The sequence below is a fragment of the Cetorhinus maximus genome, chromosome 18 (assembly GCF_964194155.1).
Source record: "Cetorhinus maximus chromosome 18, sCetMax3.hap1.1, whole genome shotgun sequence".
Lineage (NCBI taxonomy): Eukaryota > Metazoa > Chordata > Chondrichthyes > Lamniformes > Cetorhinidae > Cetorhinus > Cetorhinus maximus.
In genome coordinates this window covers 13,983,757-14,002,463 of record NC_135896.1, presented here as the reverse complement: position 1 = coordinate 14,002,463, position 18,707 = coordinate 13,983,757, and the positions used below count along the sequence as shown (strand labels likewise).

The window sequence follows — 18,707 nt, the reverse complement described above, 5'->3', positions numbered from 1 at the left end:
TAAAGGGCATCAGCGTTTGCAATTTGATTGCCAGGCCTAAGTACGAAAGTGTATTCTAATATTGCCAGAATTAAAGCTCATCGTTTTATTCTTGCTGAGGCTATGGGTGGTATAGACTTGTCCTCACTAAACAATCCTAGCTATGGTTTGTGGTCTGAAACGATTGTAAAATGACAGCTGTGTACACACAAGTGAAATTTCCTGACACCAAAGATGATGGACAGGCCTTCTTTTTCTATCTGTGAGTATCCCTTTTCTGCTGTGGTGAGCATCCTTGATAAGTAACCTATTGGCTGTTCCATCGTCCATCCGAAGAGTGAGCACTGCTCCTACTCTACATTCCACTTACCACAGATAACCTATCACCCCCTTGCTTACCAAGAATCTATTCACCTCTGCCTTAAAAATATTCAAAGACTCTGCTTCCACCATCTTTTCATGAAGAGAGTTCCAAAGACTCACGACCCTCCTGAGTGAAAAAATTTCCCCTCATCTCTGTTTTAAATGGGTGACCCCTTATTTTTAAACAGTGACCCCTAGTTCTAGATTCTTCCACAACAGGAAACATCCTCTCTACATCCACCTTGTCAAGACCCCTCAGGATCTCATATGTTTCAATCAAGTCGCTTCTAACTCTTCTGAACAACCCAAGTTGGTTGCCTTATGAGGAAAGGTTGCTCAGACTAGGCTTGTGTCCGCTGGAGTTTAGAAGAGGAAGAGGCGACTTGATTGAAACTTGTAGGAGCCTGAGAGGTCTTGACAGGGTGGATGTGGAGAGGATCAAGTGCGTTTTGTGCACAGAGTTGAGATAATGCAGCCTCTTCGAGTATCTCGCCAACATTCCACGACCTACGGCAGCCTTGAAGAGGCAGGAGCAGCACTGCGATCCTTAGTGCTCTGTGGCCTGCAGCCTGGCAAGACACCTCAAGGAGGGCAATCATCACTCAGTGGTTATTGCCTTCATGTGTGAGGTCAATTCTGAATCCCCATTGCGTTTTGTCCGCACGGGCAATGGTTCAGGCAAGACAAGTATCCATGCCTCATCATCATATTCAGTGCCCTGCATTGGATAGTTCTCCAGGATGCAGCCATCTGTAACTCTCAGTAATGGATATGAGGCTGCTCTTCAGCTCATCTTTCAGTGGACCACGAAACCTTCATGAGCAGCATAGCCTGATGCCTGTCAAGCACTCATGACCATGCCTTTGTTTGGAGTCTCTCCGTGTCCCGTGCTGCCTAGCCATGATATTTGTAGACCCAAAAGAAAATGACACTTCATCTGGGCCTTAAGCACCCAATCATTGATAATAAAGAGCACACGTCAGATGTCTTGGAGACTCGCTCTGATCCCATTTGAGACCTCCACATTTTTATTTCAAAAGTCTGACAAAAACACATGGAACCTAAGCACACCGATGCAATGGTAAGTTGCACATTACCATGTCGACTGACTATCTCAGAGCTGGCAGAGGGCTACCGTGACGAGATGGTAGCCAGACCATCTGGCCCAGTGCTGCATCCTCCCATGTCCAAATCAGGCACCTGGGGCCTCTGCAAACAACTCCTAGGTTGCACAGTTTTAACCATCTAGCAGGAATCGCAAGGCTCATCATATGTCAGCGAGGCTCATAGCTCTAAATCATGGAGGTTGGAAGGTGGGTTCTAATATTGGGCTAATGTTTGGATGTACATACGGACATGAGATAAGGCTGCAGGCAGACAGGAGCATATAAGAGATCCGAGTTTGGGTCCATTTGTAATGATCACTAAGGGCTTATGGAAAGTACATGGAGTCAATGAAAAATACACAACACCATATGTAACACCACTCAATCCTGTAAGATTCATGTTGAGCACTCTACAATGCAAAAGCATCGGGGGACTAAAGCAGCCTCTAGGTTCTGAACTCATGAGGCAACATTATATGAACCTCTGAAGCAGGTCTCAGATATGCCTTGGCCAACCACAACTTCCTTAGAGGCAGAGGCATCACTTATGTCGATACTATGCAGAGAATGGTCAGGCACTGTAATGAGATGGTTCCAGACACCATAGAGCAGAGGCAGACGATGGGATAACTGGCAGGAGCTGGGTGGCATCTATGACATATGATGGACCACAGAGAATTTCATCAGATAGAAGAGGCATACACAGCGTGAGGATTGGAATGAGTTAAAATCTATTTACATTTGTGCAAATTCTAAACAGATTGTGGACATCTGTGTTACCTTTGTGCTCTTATTATTTCTTAATTTTTCTTACCCTACCACTACGTCTTGGTGCTTCCAGGACATCCACAGCAGAGGTGGAGGCAGCCTGCTTACTGCTGCACCCTGTTATATCCGATGACTTTGGCAGGTGTCCTCTGGAGGACCAAGGCCTGGAGAGCCCCAGCCTGCTTTGGGTCACCTGCTATAGGGCAGGTGCACCCTCATTGACCTGTGGAGCTGCAGATGATGGGGCCACAGGCAGAGGGGATTGATAGCAGCTGGATACTCTGAGTCACCTGGGTGGATGGCCCTGGGGTGCCCTGTTGACGGTTGTCCTCCCTATGTATGCCAAGGGCCCCTGCCTGACTCCTTGAGGAGAACGGTCAACTGGAGTGAGGCTGAGTTTCTCTGTCCCCCTCTCGCTTAGTCACTGAAGGATCCCACCTTTGGCTAGAGTGATGGAGTAGCGGTCCTGGTGCATATCAGGTGCACTATCCTGGACAAAGGTTTCCAGGGCAGTCACCATCCTACCAGTGTTGACCTCGGTGCACTGGCATGTCAGCGGTACGACATCAGACTGAACGTGGACAGACTTTTCCATCATTTGTTGCAATCTGGTGTCGGCATCTGAAAACCCTGCCTGATATTTCTGTGTCTACCTTTGCAGCTCCAACTCTGTGTGTGGGCCGAGTCCAGAGGCTCGGCATCTGATTCAGACTGTGCAGGAACCTGGCCTCCAACAGTCCCCCAAGTGCTGGTGACTTGGAAGTCCCTGTCTCCACTTGCTGTGGACCCGAATCTGTGCTGTGCTCTAGAGCTATGCCCAACTGAGGTGTGTGTCTCTGTGCTGGTAGAAGGTGTGGGTGAATGCTGTGATGGCTCTAGTGGGTCCTCAGGATCCTCATCCGAGGTAGTATGGGGACTGGGGCTGATGGGCTGGCTGCAGGTGGGCCTCTTCCTTTAGCTGCTGGTGTCTGTCAAAGAGAGAAGAGATAATTAGTGGCTGCATAGTCACCAACATTACAAAGCACTCAGAGTTTCATCGGGTGACCAATGAGCTGTTAATGGGTCCTCATTGTCTTGGGAGATGCCGGTCTCATCCTCGGTGCAGGCACAGTCCTGGTCCACACTGGTCAATTCTGCCACATTCTCTTCAAAGATGGTGAGGGCCCTGAGCTCCCAATCCCCCCTTCGGCTGGGATCTCTCCCTCTTGTTTTGGATGATCTTGACCTGCATAAAGACAAATGGGGAGGCTGTGAGTAAGACGGATGCCAAAGCAGATGAAAAGGATGCCTGACTTCTGTGTGTGCTGAGTGGACCTGTGTAAGGGCTGAGGATGCAAGCTGTACAGGATGTGAAAAGTGGTAAAGATGTCCAAGTGTTTGTGAGAGAGTCAGTGGTGATGTCACTTGTGCTAGTAGTGTATGAGATCCTGGTGGACTACAACCCTGCGAATGCCTGATGGGCTTTGAGATTGTGAGTTGAGAGTGAGGAGAAGGTTGACTTCTCTGGCGGAGCAGATGAGGTCATTCATCCTCTTCCTGCACTGGATGGTGGCCCTCCTCTGAGGAGCGTTGGCACTGACCACCCTGGCAATCTGCTCCCAAGCTGGCATCACAGGGGTGAAGGGTGTCCGGTATTCCTCAACTGTGTTGAGAAGTGTCCCAAGCGCTTTGTCGCTGAACTTGGGGGCAGTAGACTGCTTACCTTTTGGGGCCAAACTTGCCATGACCAGTTCTGGGCTGCAGAGAGTGAATGATGTGCATGGCTGTGGCTTAAGTATGACGCCCAGAAAGATGATCTGATGAGATCAAGGCAGGGCAGACAAATCCCAGTCCGCTCTACCACAAGAGATCATATACTTCACGCTCATGCGTGTATAATGAGCTGAAAAGCGGCGATCTGGCACAGAAACCTGCCATGCTGACCAGCGGGAAACGCACCGCTTTTCAAACCCACTAGGCTTTAGAGCAGAAAATTTTGTCCCATGTTTTCTTATTGGTTTACTCTAAGTTCACTAAAAATAGTCACTTCCATGCTGTTTGTTTCAACACATCTGTCATTAAAGCTGGAACTGACTGCTTTTTGGAAACTCAAATTGATATTGTCCACTTTAAAATAAAAGCTCCTATCTGTATTTGCATATTGTGGCATATATTTTAAGTATAGTTATTGCAAATAAAGGTAACAATTATAAACCAATGGGGATAAAAACATATCATTATGCACATATGCATGATTTTTATCAAAAGAGCTTTAGAAAAGTAATAGAAATCTTCTATGGCAATATACTGTCCACTGTTCTTCATATAAAACTAATGCTTTGGTTATCCAGAAGCAGCAGGTATAAAGATTGTCTTCTCCCTTTTAATTCATATTTTAAGAAGATGAATAAAACATGTGGTTCATTATTATCAGTTGGTCAGAAATAGCAAGTGCATTGGCATAAAACCATACAATTTCAGAGGACTTAACTGTGATTGGGTCAGTTCAAATGTCCACATTCCACTTGACTCAAATTTAATTTATGAACAGCTGGACTGTTCTGAGGAAATAGTTCTTTGCATAAGAACTAGTAATGTTGAACTTGGATTCTATTTTGAGACCTTTAATTAATCTACTGATAGCCTTTAATTAATCCACTGATAGCCTTGAATTCCTCACATATTGTGAATAGTAACCAGAAAATGTTGTCTTTTGTCCAATGCCTTACATTGATTTGGTACAATTTGACAATGTGCCATCCTTACTCAACATTCCACACGCCTTATACCTCATCACCATGATAACTGCTTGGAGCAGAGCCCAATCTAAACTGGCTACACGCCACCCAGTCCTTGGTCCTGTGAGATATCTGTCAGCTACTTTGTTGCATAACAACTGTTTCTGCACAAAATCTAATTCTCTCAATTTGGCTCCAACAACCCCAAAGCTCTGGACCAACGATAATTTTCAAGTTCATACTTCTTTGCTTATTTGCTGAATTATTATTTCTTGCAGGAGCAAATCTGACCACCAGTATAGGAACAATAAAAATTGTCTTCACGCCAACTATTTGCAAACGCCTGTGTACAAATGGGAAGTGTTACAACAATTGTAAGAAAGGTGACCCAACCACCCTTTACAGCGAAAATGGCTATGGGCCTGTGTCTAAATCAGGTTTTCGAATCTGTAAGTAAATTTACTATTTTTTGATTTTTTTTCTAGGGAAGAATAGCCAATTTTTGCTCCTCTGTTACTTCATTTACAAATGTTCACAGATTCAAGATTCTAAGACATTGGGAAGCAACAAGGGGCAACATTTGGAAAATTAACATATCAACAGATTAATGTATCACTTTGTGAAATCACATTGGAATGTATTATTAAACCTTAATTGACAATTATGGGGAGATTTTAAGTTTGGGCAGACTACAGACTAATGGCAAAAGATATGCTTGCACTGAGGGTCTTGCCAGGTCTCTCTTGCCTATCAGCAGCAAGCTGCAAGTACTCACAGGCAGCTTGCCAGTCAGGAGACTGGTTGGGAATTCCATGAGTTCCATCATGGAGCTGAGCCACAGGTTTTTCCTTGCTGTGTAGGTAATTTATATGGGCCAAAAGATTTCCATGGGCCAGGGGATGCACACCCCACCTGGCCATACAAAAGCCTTTTAAAAAAAATAATGGAATCTAACTTTTTTCTGAATGCCAGTTAGGCCACTTTATGTCAGGTACCAATTGTGTGCTCTACATGCTTCACCAATACCTCAAAATTGTGTTTGGGTTGTGTGAATGTCATTGGAGCACAATTCTGACCACATATCCACACCATCACCAAGACTGCCTATTTCCACCTCTGTAAAATCGCTCGACACTGCCCTGCCTCAGCTCATCTTCTGCAGACCCTCATCTATGTCTTTGTTACCTGTAGACTTGACTATGTCAGCACCCTGCTGGCTGGTCTTCCATATCCACCTTCCATAAACTTGAGGTCATTCAGAACTCTGCTGCCGTGTCCTCACTCATACCAAGTCCTGTTCACCCATCACCTCTGTGCTCGCTTAAGTACACAGGTTTTTGGTTAAGTAATGCCTTAATTTTTAAATTCTCATCTTTGTTATTCAATCCCTCTATGGCCTTGCCCCTCCTTATCTATGTAATCTCTTCCAGCCCCACAAACTTCTGAGATAAATGTACCCATCTGATTCTGGCCTCTTGAGCATCCCTGATTTTAATTCATCCACAATTAGTGGATGTGCATTCAGTTTCCTAGGCTCTAAGCTCTGGAATTCCCTCTCTAAACCTCTCCTCCTCTCGACCTCTCTTTTCTCCTTTATGAGGCACCTTAAAACCCACCTCTTTGATCATGCTTTTGGCCATCTGTCTTAATATTGCCTTATACAGCTCTGTGTCAAAGTTTGCTTTATAACACTCTGTGAAGCACCTCAGTATATTTTATGTTAAAGGTGCTATATAAGTACAAGTTACTGTTGTATTAGCATATTAGCAATAGGCTCTTGCTTGAAATAGACCGGTTCCTGAGTTGCCCTGGAGAACACTCCAACAAAAATACCAGTAAGTGGAATCAAAGGCTGGGATTTTCCAGCCCTGTGGAGGGACCCACCACGGGAGATTCAGATGTCCAGACAAAATTCCATTGACTTTCGGCAGGACCAGACAACCCTGGTGGCAGGCGGGGCTGGAAAATCCCACCCAAAGTATCAAAGTGTAAATAGGATAGTAAGTGTGTCACCGGGATTTTTGGGGTGCTGCCACCCTCTTTCTGTTGTATGCAGATACCACCTTTTTTTTTCCATATTGATTCAGAAATAACTTCCATTTTGCACAAATGTAGCATTTTTCTGAAACAAGCATCTTTCATTTTGGGAGAATTGTTTTTTGATTAGCTAATGATTTTTAGTGGGCAAAAAATAAGAACATTTAATGACAGGTTTTAATATAAATTATAAGTTAGACTAATCACTGATATCTAAAGGATTTAGGCTAATTAAGTGAATAAATTACTGTAAAAAATGGGATTAAGATTTAAAAGCACTTGGATTTAAAAGCAGAACTAGGAAAAGTTTAAAGACGCTGTGTGTTCTGAAGAAATTAGCATTAGAAAATCATTAAATGATACTATGATGATGGTATGATTTCAGATAAAATGGTGTCTGTGTAATTTTGTTATGTTTCATTTCATGGCCCAGTCACAATAGGCATTCAAATGTATAATTCTCTGAAAGTGTATGTGTAAGTAGGTAAAGGCCTGAAATGGCCAGAGACATTTTGGGTCTCAGGTCAGACAATGGAGCGCAAGAATAAAGAATTAATGGTCAATTATATAAAACTTCTGATGGATCACAATTAGAGTGTTCTGTGCAGCTTTAGATTACATTAAAGTCATAGAAAGTGTAGATACACCAGGTTAGTACCAATGATGGGAAACTATATTTATGAGTAGATACTTAAAATACTGGGATTAATTCCACTGGAGTGGTGAAGGCTAAGATGAGACTTAGCAGAGGATTTTAAAATTGTGAAGAGTATTTGCAATGAATAGGAAAATACTATTTCCTCTGGTTTGGGAGTCTGTGACAAAGCTGGTGTTGGGGATGGTGGGGCTGCGTGGTGCTCATCAATTTAAAATTTGCTACAAGAGTGAAGAGAAATATCTTTAATGTTTGAGTGTGAAATGCTGTGCCAAGGGAATGTTTCAGCCAGAGATCAGAGCATCTTTTAAGGGAGGACTGGGAAATTATTTGATGCTGGGAAAGATTCAAGGCTATGTTAAGAGAGCAGGGCAGTTCAACAAATCACTGGTTAGTCCTTAAGTAGACTATTGTGTCCAATTCTGGTAAACACACTTTGAAAAAGAGGTAGGGAGATGGTGCAGAGAAATATCAGGGATGAAGGAATTCGGTTACGTGGAGAAACTAGAGAAGCTAGGATTGTTCCCTGCTGCCTTGAAATCATGTATTTCTCTAGGTTCTATTAATTTCCTGTTTTTCTCTCTTTAGGCTCATTTAGTTCAGGAGATCTACCTCCCTCAATTTTATCCTGTCCAAAGTGTGGACCACTCAAATTCTCTTCCTGGGCCCCATGGTAGCTGATATTTTAATGGTTCACTCTCCTGCACTGTTTACATTACTGCACTCTCCCACACTTCACTCTCTCGCACAGTTTCCTCTGCCAACCCCAACTTCAAATCTGCCATCATCACTTCTCTCCTCAAAAAAACCCACCTGTGATCCCTCCGTTCCTGCAAACTTATCACCCCATCTCGAACCTCCCTTTCCTATCCAAAGCCCTTGAATATGTTGTTGTCTCCAAAATCTGTTTCCATCTTTCCTAAATTTCTAAATTTAGGAATTTCCTAATTCCTAAATTTCATGTTTGAGTCTGTCCAATCACATTTCCAGCCCCAATGCAGTACTGAAACTACTGAAAGTAATAAACTACATTCTTTGTGACTATGACTGATTAAACTGTTCCTCCTCATCCTTTCCAGTCAGTCTGTTGCTTTCAACACAGTTGATCACACCATCCTGTTCTTCACCTCTCCTCTGATGTCCAGCTGAGTAGAACTGCCCTTGCTTCGTACCATTCTTGTTTATCTAACCATAGCCAGAGAATCACCTGTAGTGGTTTCTCTTTCCACCTCCCCACCATTAATTTCTGGAGTCCCCCCAAAGATCTATCCTTGACTACCTTTTATTTCTCATCTACATTCTACCCCTCAGTGATACTTTCCAAAAACAATACATCAGGTTCACATGTATGCTGATATCACTCAACTTCCCCGCTGCCTCTGATATGTCACACTGCTTGTCGAATACCTTATATTAGATGAGTAGAAATTATTTCCACTAAATATTGGCAAGACTGAAACCATTGTCTTCGGTACCGGCCACAAACTTCATTCTCTGGCCATCTTTTACACTCCTGGCAACTGTCTGAAGCTCAGCCAGACTATTTGCAACCTTGGTGTTGTGTTTGGCCCCGAGGTGAGCTTCTACCCACATATCCACTCAGTAATTAAGACTACCTCCGATCCTGCCTCAGCTCATCTGCTGAACCCTCCTACATGCCTTTGCCAAGTCTAGACTTTACTATTCCAGTGCTTCCCTGACCAATCTGTCTTTCACCCTGCATAACCTTGTGCTTATCCAATATTCTGCTGCCTTTAGTTTAACTAGCTCCAAGTCTTGTTCATCCATTACCCCTATTCTTGCTGACCTACACTGATTCCTGATCTGACAACACCTCAATTTTAAAATCCTAATGCTTTCAACACCGTCCATAGCCTTGCCCCTCCCTAACACTGTGATCTCCACCAGCTCTACACACCTTTAAACCCTCTATGCTCCTGAAATTCTGGTCTCTTGTACATGCCTGATTTCCATCACCCCAGCAGTGATGGTCATTCATTCAGTGGACCCTAAGCTCTGGAATCCCCTCCCTAAATCCCCCCCGCCCTTCTCTAAGATTCTCCTTAGAACTCCTCTTTGACCAAAGTTTTGGCCATCTGTCCTGATGGTTCATTCTTTGACTCAGTATCAACATGGTATCAGTTTATTGGCATCGCTCTGGGAAGTTTTGTTACAATAGAGGTTTTATATAAATGCAAGTTGTTGCTCTTCTTAGGGTGAGGAAGTTTAAAGGGAGATTTAATAAAGGTGTTCAACATTGAGGGTTATGATAGAGTAGTTCAGGAGAAACTGATTTCTCTGGAAGGAGGATTGCTAACCAGAGGACACAGATTTAAGATAGTTGGCAAAAAAGCTAGTTGGAGGATGAGGAAAAATTATTTTTTTTATTCAGCATGTTGTTGTCGTCTGGAATGCATTTCCTGAAAGAGTGGTGGGGAAGCAACTTCAGTATGACATTTCAAAAGGGAATTTGATGTATACTTAAAAGAAGAAAAGCTAGGGAGAAAGAACAGAGGATTGGGACCAATTGGTTCTTTTAGAGATGGCAAAGGCATGGCTGGCCAATTGGCCTCTTTCTGTGCTGTATGAGTCTACAAATTTTGTGAGTTGAGAAGGGGAATAAAATATCTGACTTCCCATGGTAAGACCATGAACTTGCCATGGAAGAGTTAAAAAACACAACCTGTGTCTTGCCACTCTATCTTTATTAGAAAAACCTGTGCCATAACATAAGTACATAAAGGTGCTTAAATGTTGCAGAAAACCGGCAAGTAAATTTAAATATTTGGGAAGATTTCCACTGCATGCTATTTGCAGCAAAATCATAGGTTTGAAATTTAACTTGGAAGAGGGATGGTGCTGGCGTGCCAAAACCGACTTGAACCCACTACTTCCACATTTAACCGGCATGCTTTTGGAGGTGGTGTGTTGATATGTGGATATATTAATGAGCAGCTTAATTAAAATTTAAGCGAGCATTCTGGCTTTAACAGCCAGCACATGGTTTTCTCATGCTTTGTGAAACTCACTGGAGTCAACAAGTTGAGAGCATGACTGGGATTGATAACTATGGGGAGAATTTTCTCCCAGTTGGTGGGGACTGAGTGGGAGCGGGTGCGGGCAGGCACACAACCGATCGCCGCCTGCGATCGGCTGCGTGCCGCCATTTTACGTGGGTGGGCCAATTAAGGCCCGCCCAGTGTGACGTGCACCCGGAAGTGCTGAGCGCTCCCTGTGCAGGTGGGGGGAAGAGGCTGTGTTGGGGCCTGCGCTCTTTTGCGCATGCACGCGTCAGAGTGCAGAAATCTCCCTGAGGCACAGAGCTGCCTCAGGGAGTTTAATTTCATTATGAAAAATTTAAATAAAGAAAAAAAAAATTTCAGACATGTTTCCTCATGTGACAGTGTCACATGAGCTGGGACATGTCAATGAATTTTAATTAAAAAATTTATTTGATTTATAAATCTTTCATGAAGCCTCATCCCGCCCGTGGATGAGGTTTCATGATAAATGCAAAGGCCTCCTGGGCTCTTTGCCTACCCACCAACCTTAAAGTTGGATGGGCAGCTCCGTTAAATCTTTTAATTAGTTTTTAAATGGCCTTAATAGGCCTTTGACAGTTCGGCAGACGCGCAGCCGACTCCGGTGCACGCCTACCGAACTGAAGATCTGAATGACAATCATTGATGTCAGGACGCACGCCCGACGTCACCGCGCGTCATCTTACGCATTGGCGAGTGGGGCCTGCTTCCGCACGCCGACCAGAAGATTCAGGCCTATATGAAATTGAAGTGCCAGCAACACCATCAGCAACTTTTTAAAATTAATTTATGGGATGTGGGCATCACGGGCTAGGCCAGCACTTATTGCCCATCCCTAGTTGTCTTAAGAAGATGGTGGTGAACTGCTTTCTTGAACCGCTGCAGTCCATGTGGTATAGGTACACCCACAGTGCTGTTAGAGAGGGAGTTCCAGGATTTTGACCCAGTGACAGTGACAGAACAGCGATATGTTTCCAAGTCAGGATGGTGAGTGGCTTGGAGGGGAACTTGCAGGTGGTGGTGTTCCAATGTATCTGCTGCCATTGTCCTTCTAGATGGATGTGGTCATGTGTTTGGAAGATGCTGTTGAAGGAGCCTTGGTGAGCTCCTGCAGTGCATTTTGTAAATGGTACACACTGCTGCCACTGTGAGTCAGTGGTGGAGGGAATTAATGTTTTTGAATGGGGTACCAATCAAGCGTGTTGCTTTATCCTGGAGGGTGTCAAGCTCCTTGAGTGTTTTTGGAGCTGCACTCATCCAGGTAAGTGGAGAGTATTCCATCACACTCCTGATTTGTGCCTTGCAGATGGTGGACAGGCTTTGGGAAGTCAGAAGGTGAGTTACTCGCTGCAGGTTCCTAGCTTCTGTCCTTCTCTATGGCCACAGTATTTATATGGTTGGTCCTCTTCAGTTTCTGGTCAATGGTAACCCCCAGGATGTTGATGGTGGGCGATTCAGCGATTGAATGTCAAGGGGTGATTGTTAGATTCACTCTTGTTGGAGATGATCATTGCCTGGCACTGTGTGACGTGAATGTTACTTGCCACTTGTCAGCCCAAGCCTGGATATTATCTAGATCTTGCTGCATTTGGACATGGACTGTTTCAGTATCTGAGGAGTTGCGAATAGTGCTGGACACTGTGCAATCATCAGCGTACATCCCTACTTTTTACCTTATGATTGAAAGAAGGTCATTGATGAAGCAGCTGAAGATGCTGGTCCTAGGACACTACCCTGAGGAACTCCTGCAGTGATGTCCTGGAATTGAGATGATTGACCTCCAACAACCACAACCATCATCCTTTATGCCAGGTATGACACCAAATAGCGGAGAGTTTTCCCTTTGATTCCCATTGACTCCACTTTTGCTTGGCCTCCTTGATGCTACACTTGGTCAAATGCTGCCTTGATGTCAAAGGCAGTCACTCTCACCTCACCTCTGGAGTTCAGCTCTTTTGTCCATGCTTGAACCAAGAATAAGGTTAGCTCAGTGGCCCTGGTGGAACACAAGCTGAGCATCAGTGAGCAGGTTATTGCTAAGCAAGTACCACTTGATAGCACTGTTGATGACCCCTTCCATCACTGTACTGATGATCAAGTGTAGACCGATGTGGCCGCAATTGGCCAGCTTGTATTATTCTTGCTCTTTGTGTTCAGGACATACCTGGACAACTTTCCACGTTGCTGGATGCATGCCAGTGTTGTAGCTGTACTGGAACAGCTTGGTGAGGGGCACGGCAAGTTCTGGAACACAAGTCTTCAGTGCTATTTCTGGAATATTGACAGGGCCATAGCCTTTGCGGTATTAGTGCCTTCAGCCGTTTCTTAATATCACATGGATTGAATCGAGTTGGCTGAAGACTGGCACCTGTGATGCTGGGGTCCGCTGGAGGAGGCGTAGGTGGATCATCACTTGGCACCTCTGTCTGTAGATGGTTGCAAACGCTTCAGCCATATCTTTTGCACTGATGTCCTGGGCCCCCCCATCATTGAGGATGAGGAAATTTGTGGAGCCTCCTCCTCCAGTGAGTTGTTTACTTGTCCACCACCATTCATGACTGGATGTGGCAGGACTGCAGAGCTTAGATCTGATCTGTTGGTTGTGGAATCGCTTAGTTCTTCCTAACGCTGGCTGCTTATGCTGTTTGGCACACATGTAGCCCTGTGTCATAGCTTCACCAGGCTGGCACCACATTTTTAGGGATGCCTGGTGCTGCTCCTGGCCTGCCCTCCTGCATCATCACTAAACCAGGATTGATCCCCTGGCTTGATGGTAATGGTAGAATGAGGGATATGCTGGGCCATGAGGCTACAGATTGTGATTGAGTACAATTCTGCTGCTGCTGATGGCCCACAGTGCCTCATGGACGCCCAGTCTTGAGTTGCTAGATCTGTTTGAAATCTATCCCATTTAGCACGGTGGTAGTGACACACAACACAATGGAGGCAGGGCTTTGTCTCCCTAAGGACTGTAGGTTGGTCATTCCTACCAATACTGTCATAGACAGATGCATCGGCAGCAGGCAGGTTGGTGAGGATGAGGTCAAGTATGTTTTTTCCCTCTTGTTGGTTCCCTCACCACATGCCGCAGACCCAGTCTAGCAGACATGTCCTTTAGGACCCGGCCATCTCGATCTTTGGTGGTGCTGCCAAGCCACTCTTGGTGATGGACATTGAAGTCCCCCACCCAGAGTACATTCTGCGTCCTTGCCCTCCTCAGTACTTCCTCCAAGTGGTTTTCAACATGGAGGAGTACTGATTCATCAGCTGAGGAGAGACAGTACGTGGTAATCAGCAGGAGGTTTCTTTGCCCATCTTTGACCTGATGCCATGAGACTTCATGTGCTCCACAGTTGATGTTGAGGACTCCCTCAATTCCCTCCCGACTGTATACCGCCACCTCTGCTGGGCCTCTCCTGCTGGTGGGACAGGATATACCCAGGGATGATGATAATGGTGTCTGGGACATTATCTGTAAGGTATGGCTTTGTCTAGCTGTTGCCTTATTAGTCTGTGACACAGCTCCCCCAATTTTGGCACAAACCCCCAGATGTTAGCAAGGAGGACTTTGAAGGGTAGACAAGGCTGAGTTTGTCATTGTCATTTCTGGTGCCTAGATTGATTCTGAGCGGTCTGTTCAGTTTCATTCCTTTTGGACTTTGTAGAGGTTTGACACAACTGAGTGTCATGGTGGGATTTGAACCCTGGTCCCGAAAGCATTACCCTGGGTCTCTGGATTACGAGTCCGGTGACAACACCACAACACTACCACGCTGCTGCCTCAACTACATGCTACTCCACAGGACAAAGCAGCTGGATCCTGAATTTCATCACCTCCAGCAACTTCTAGTGATCTATTGGTGACATCTGCTGAATTTCTCAATCTGCTGCCCAAATGTGTTTGCCTGTGCCACTATTTTGCAACTGACGAGACCAATCAGAACCAGAGGACTCACGCTTATGCTGCAGTGGCTGGATTTCCACTGACACAGGGAGTCAAATTCTGCATGCATGTGACAACCAAAGTGCTGTCAGATCAACCAGCAGTCTTTGTCAGTTGGAAGGGATTCCACTTCATTAATGTTCAGCTGGTATGTTAGCACTGGAAAGTTTTCATGGATGTCTATGCAAGTTATTTTGGAAGCTGCTGCAAAATACATCAGTAACATCTCCAACGGCTCTTTGCACCTCCAAAGAGTCAAGGAATGGTTCCTTGAAACAAAAGAAAGGCTTGCGTGGAGATAACTGGAGGGCCACCTGCGATTTTCTGCCTCTCCCTGTTCTCACTTCTCCTGCAAAGAGAGAAAGAAGAGACTTACATGTGAGATGACTGGGATGAGAGGGTCGAACTATAATAAGAGGCTGAATAAATTTGGGTTATATTCTCTGGAGTTTCGAAGAATATGAGGTGATCTCATTGAAACATACAAGATTCTGAAGGAAAAATGCTGGCAAAAGTCTTCTAGCTCTGAAGAAGAGTCATATGGACTTGAAATGTTAACTCTGTTTCTTTCTACACAGATGCTGCCAGACCTGACTTTAAGCAGCATTTTCTGTTTTTATTTCAGATTTTCTGCATCCGCAGAATTTTGCTTTTATCTTAAGATTCTGCAGGGGCTTGACAGGATAGGCACTGAGAGGTTGTTGCCCTGGCTGGGGAATCTAGAGCACAGGGGCACAGTCTCAGGATAAGGGGTCGATCATTTAGGACTGAGATGAGGAGAAATTTCTTCACTCAAAGGGCTGTGAATCTTTGGAATTCATTACCCCAGAGGGTTGTTGATGCTCCATTATTGATTAAATTTCAGGCTGGGATATACAAACTTTTGGTGTCTCAGGGATTTAAGGAATATGGGAGCAGGTGAAAAAGTACAATTAAAGCCCAAGATCAGTGGTTAAATGGTGGCGTAGGCTCAATGTGCTATATGGCCTATTCCCATTCCTATCTCTTGTGTTTTTGAGAGCTGGAATGTTTTGAGAGGATGGAAGGATAACATTTGTGGAAAGTCACTTGACTGCATTTTACACTCCTCCAGGGGCAGGTTGGCAAGCGGGCAGGGGTGTAAAATTGAGTGCAATGCCATAGTTGCCATTTCAGATGCCTACCTGTCCACCCCACCCCTCTGCAGCTTAGATCAGTTGAGTCCCTTAAGTGGCCAATTAATGGCTATTTAAGGACTCTTCCTGCCCTGCTATAGCGGGGTGAGACCAGTGTCAAATTTGGAGCTCAGCAACTTTCACTCCTCAGGCAAGTGGCAGGCAAGGAGGGGGTATCTCCTTTAAAGGCCTCCTGAACCCATTGGAGGCCCCCCCCGACACAAGCTCTTTCCCCCCAACGTTTCCCCACCTTCCTGGCCTGTGTATCCTGGGCCCCACCCTACCTCACTCCTGCCAAACCCCTTGCCTCTCTTGCAGATGCTGGTGACATCCCTCCACTTCACTCAATGCCTGGCTCCAGTGACAATCTTCCTTGGGGATTGGATGCGGTCACAGCAGTGGCCACCTCACCTGAGGTACTGCTGGGACCAGAGAGCTGCCAGTCATTTAATTGGTTGGCAGCTCTTGGAGGTGGGACTTACTCCCAGTGGGCAGTAGGCCCACCTTGATCCACTTAATTGCTTGCTGGCCATTAAGTGGCTGCAGGGCAAGCTAGCAGAGCGGGTCCCAGATTTGTGCTGAGTGGAGGGTGGCGTGGGAGGTGGGGGGCAGGAATGCTGGCAAAGTGTAAAATCCCAGCCACTGCGAGGGTTCAGTGTGACATTGTATTAAGTTGAGGATGAGTGTCAGTGATGGCTGGTCAGATGAGGAGGAGCCTTGACAGAGAAGAATAGGTATATCTGTGTAAAGTCCGTGAGATTGAGAATCACAAATGATGCAATTTCACAGCAAATCCAACAACATTATTGCTGAAAGATCAAACTTAAAAAAACAGAGTAATTTTAAGAACATACTGTTACCCCCTAGTTAGTCAGACTAGGTTGACTAAAGGTCGATTAGGGACCTCCAATCTAAGGACCAATTTGCTTCCAGCAGGACTTCTTCTTCAGTTGATGGTCTCACTCCTGACAACGCCATACTGATGACAGTTCTCAGCTTGCTTTTATACTTTGGCTGCGCATCAACTGCCCTTCTGCCTGATCCTTTTGGGACACTTGATTGATCCCCAGGGTGCGTGATCAATCTTTGATCGATCCATGTTGGTCTCCAGGGTGTGTGATCAGTCTTTGATTGGTCCATATCCCACTGGACCTAGTCCATATAGTTTGTTTTCATCACATAACCCTCCTATACACGGTTGTTTCACCACAGGATGTCTGGCCTTCCATCTGTTGTTGCTTCAAGGCCTTATTTGTTTTAGCAAGTGGTTGTGTGACTGTCCACGAGTCATGCGGCATCTGCACATATCAAAGGTAAGCACAACAACAAGCTCCTTCATTAGCAATAATCTTTTAACAGTGAATCTAAGGCATTCTTAAGCAAACTTTTGTAGGAACTCTTAAGCATATTCTTACACCAGCAAGGTGCGTTAGTGTGAGGAGTGAGGTGCAGAAGAAGGCTTGTGAAACAAGAGTGAGGCTAGTTGCAATTAATTGTAAATCAGGATATAGTTAAATGTGCCATGTCACTCAGCTTTCTTGGCGTTACATGAAGATGAGTGTGAGTGTGAATGGTGGCTGGTCAGATGAGGAGGTGCCTCGCAAGACAGGAATAGGTACTCCTGCAAGGTGTGTTGGTATGTGGAGTGAGGTGCAGAAGGAAGCTTGCGGAGTTGAGAGTGAGGGCAGTTGGGTTTAGTTGTACATCAGGAATGCCATACCACTCATTTTTCCTGCCCTGATTAGGTCATTGAACCTCTTCTTGTACTTTACACAGGAGCGTGCTTGTTTTTGGAGATGAGCTTCTTCCTGTCCTCCGCAGGGAACAGAATCTTCCTGTGGACCCTTACAGCCTGCAGCATCATGTCTAGAGATGCATTGGAGAAGTATAACGCTGTCTTGCCTTGTTGTGACTCCATTCCTTTTAGTTCTGTCTGTAGACCCCCACTATGTTTCAACACTGATCCTGGCACACTCCCTTTAAATACTTAAGCGGAAATACACTGCTGTGGGCCATCATCATACTCACTTGCTGTAATTGGCTGGGAAATGAAGAGGTCAGATGTAAATACAGTGGCTGAGTTAAAAAGTCACTGACAAATATGCTGTTGAATCTTCCAGGTTCCTGCTGTAAGCAAGTCTGAATTTTAAAATTCAGTCCATCAAGTTCCAGAAATCTATTTCATTGAAATTACATAGGAATGTTTGTGAGGTTTCACTCCTGCTGTAGAACATCACTTGACAATGATTAACGTTAGTAACCAAAAAAACCCATAAATGTTTGTGCCTAATTCTGTGACTCACACTCCTGTCAAGTAAGGCACCGGAGTCTTGTGAGCCCAACTACAACCCTTGCTTCCTTCATCTGCTCCTCATAATAATGCCCTGAAGCTTTTTGCATCTGGGTTGCATTAAATACATTTCTCAATGGATTGAAAAAATTTGAAAAATAAAGTAGTAAAAACTCTGAATGCTGAAAATCTGAAATTGAAAAAAAGAAAATAATTGAGAATATGCAGCAGGTCTACTAGCATCAATAAAGTGAGAAGACAGATTAAGCCTCTCATCAGAGCTTTGACAGAGTTCAGATGAAAACTAAGCGGCATCAGAGACAGCCACACCAGACAAAGAATGCCTGGTAAGAGATGGCAGCCCAGGTCAGCAGGTATGGTGTAGTCTGTCGTTCCTGGATCCAGTGCTGCAAATGGTTTAATGATCTTCTGTGCTTGGCAAGGGTGAGTACTGAGTTGGCATGGTATTGTGTGGAGATGTCGTGAAGGATGGCCATCCTTCATGGCGCTCAGGAGTGTAAGGATCAGAGTGGCAAAAGGCACATATACCTGTGCCGGCCAAGGCTGGGAGATGTGGTCGCATAGAAGGGTGGGATATGCAAATTTTACGGGCTCCTCAACCTGGTCCTGTAGGGTTTTCGGGAGGGGGAGGAG

General features: G+C 45.0%; 1 protein-coding gene across 1 annotated transcript in view; it reads left to right on the top strand.

The window, feature by feature from the left end:
* LOC144692949 (latent-transforming growth factor beta-binding protein 2-like) overlaps positions 1 to 18,707 on the top strand; it is a 662,780-nt gene that overhangs the window by 153,565 nt on the left and 490,508 nt on the right. The window contains exon 5 of the mRNA XM_078562124.1: positions 5,212 to 5,382. Coding sequence (XP_078418250.1) covers positions 5,212 to 5,382 — 171 coding nt within the window. The remainder of the gene's footprint in view (positions 1 to 5,211; positions 5,383 to 18,707) is intronic.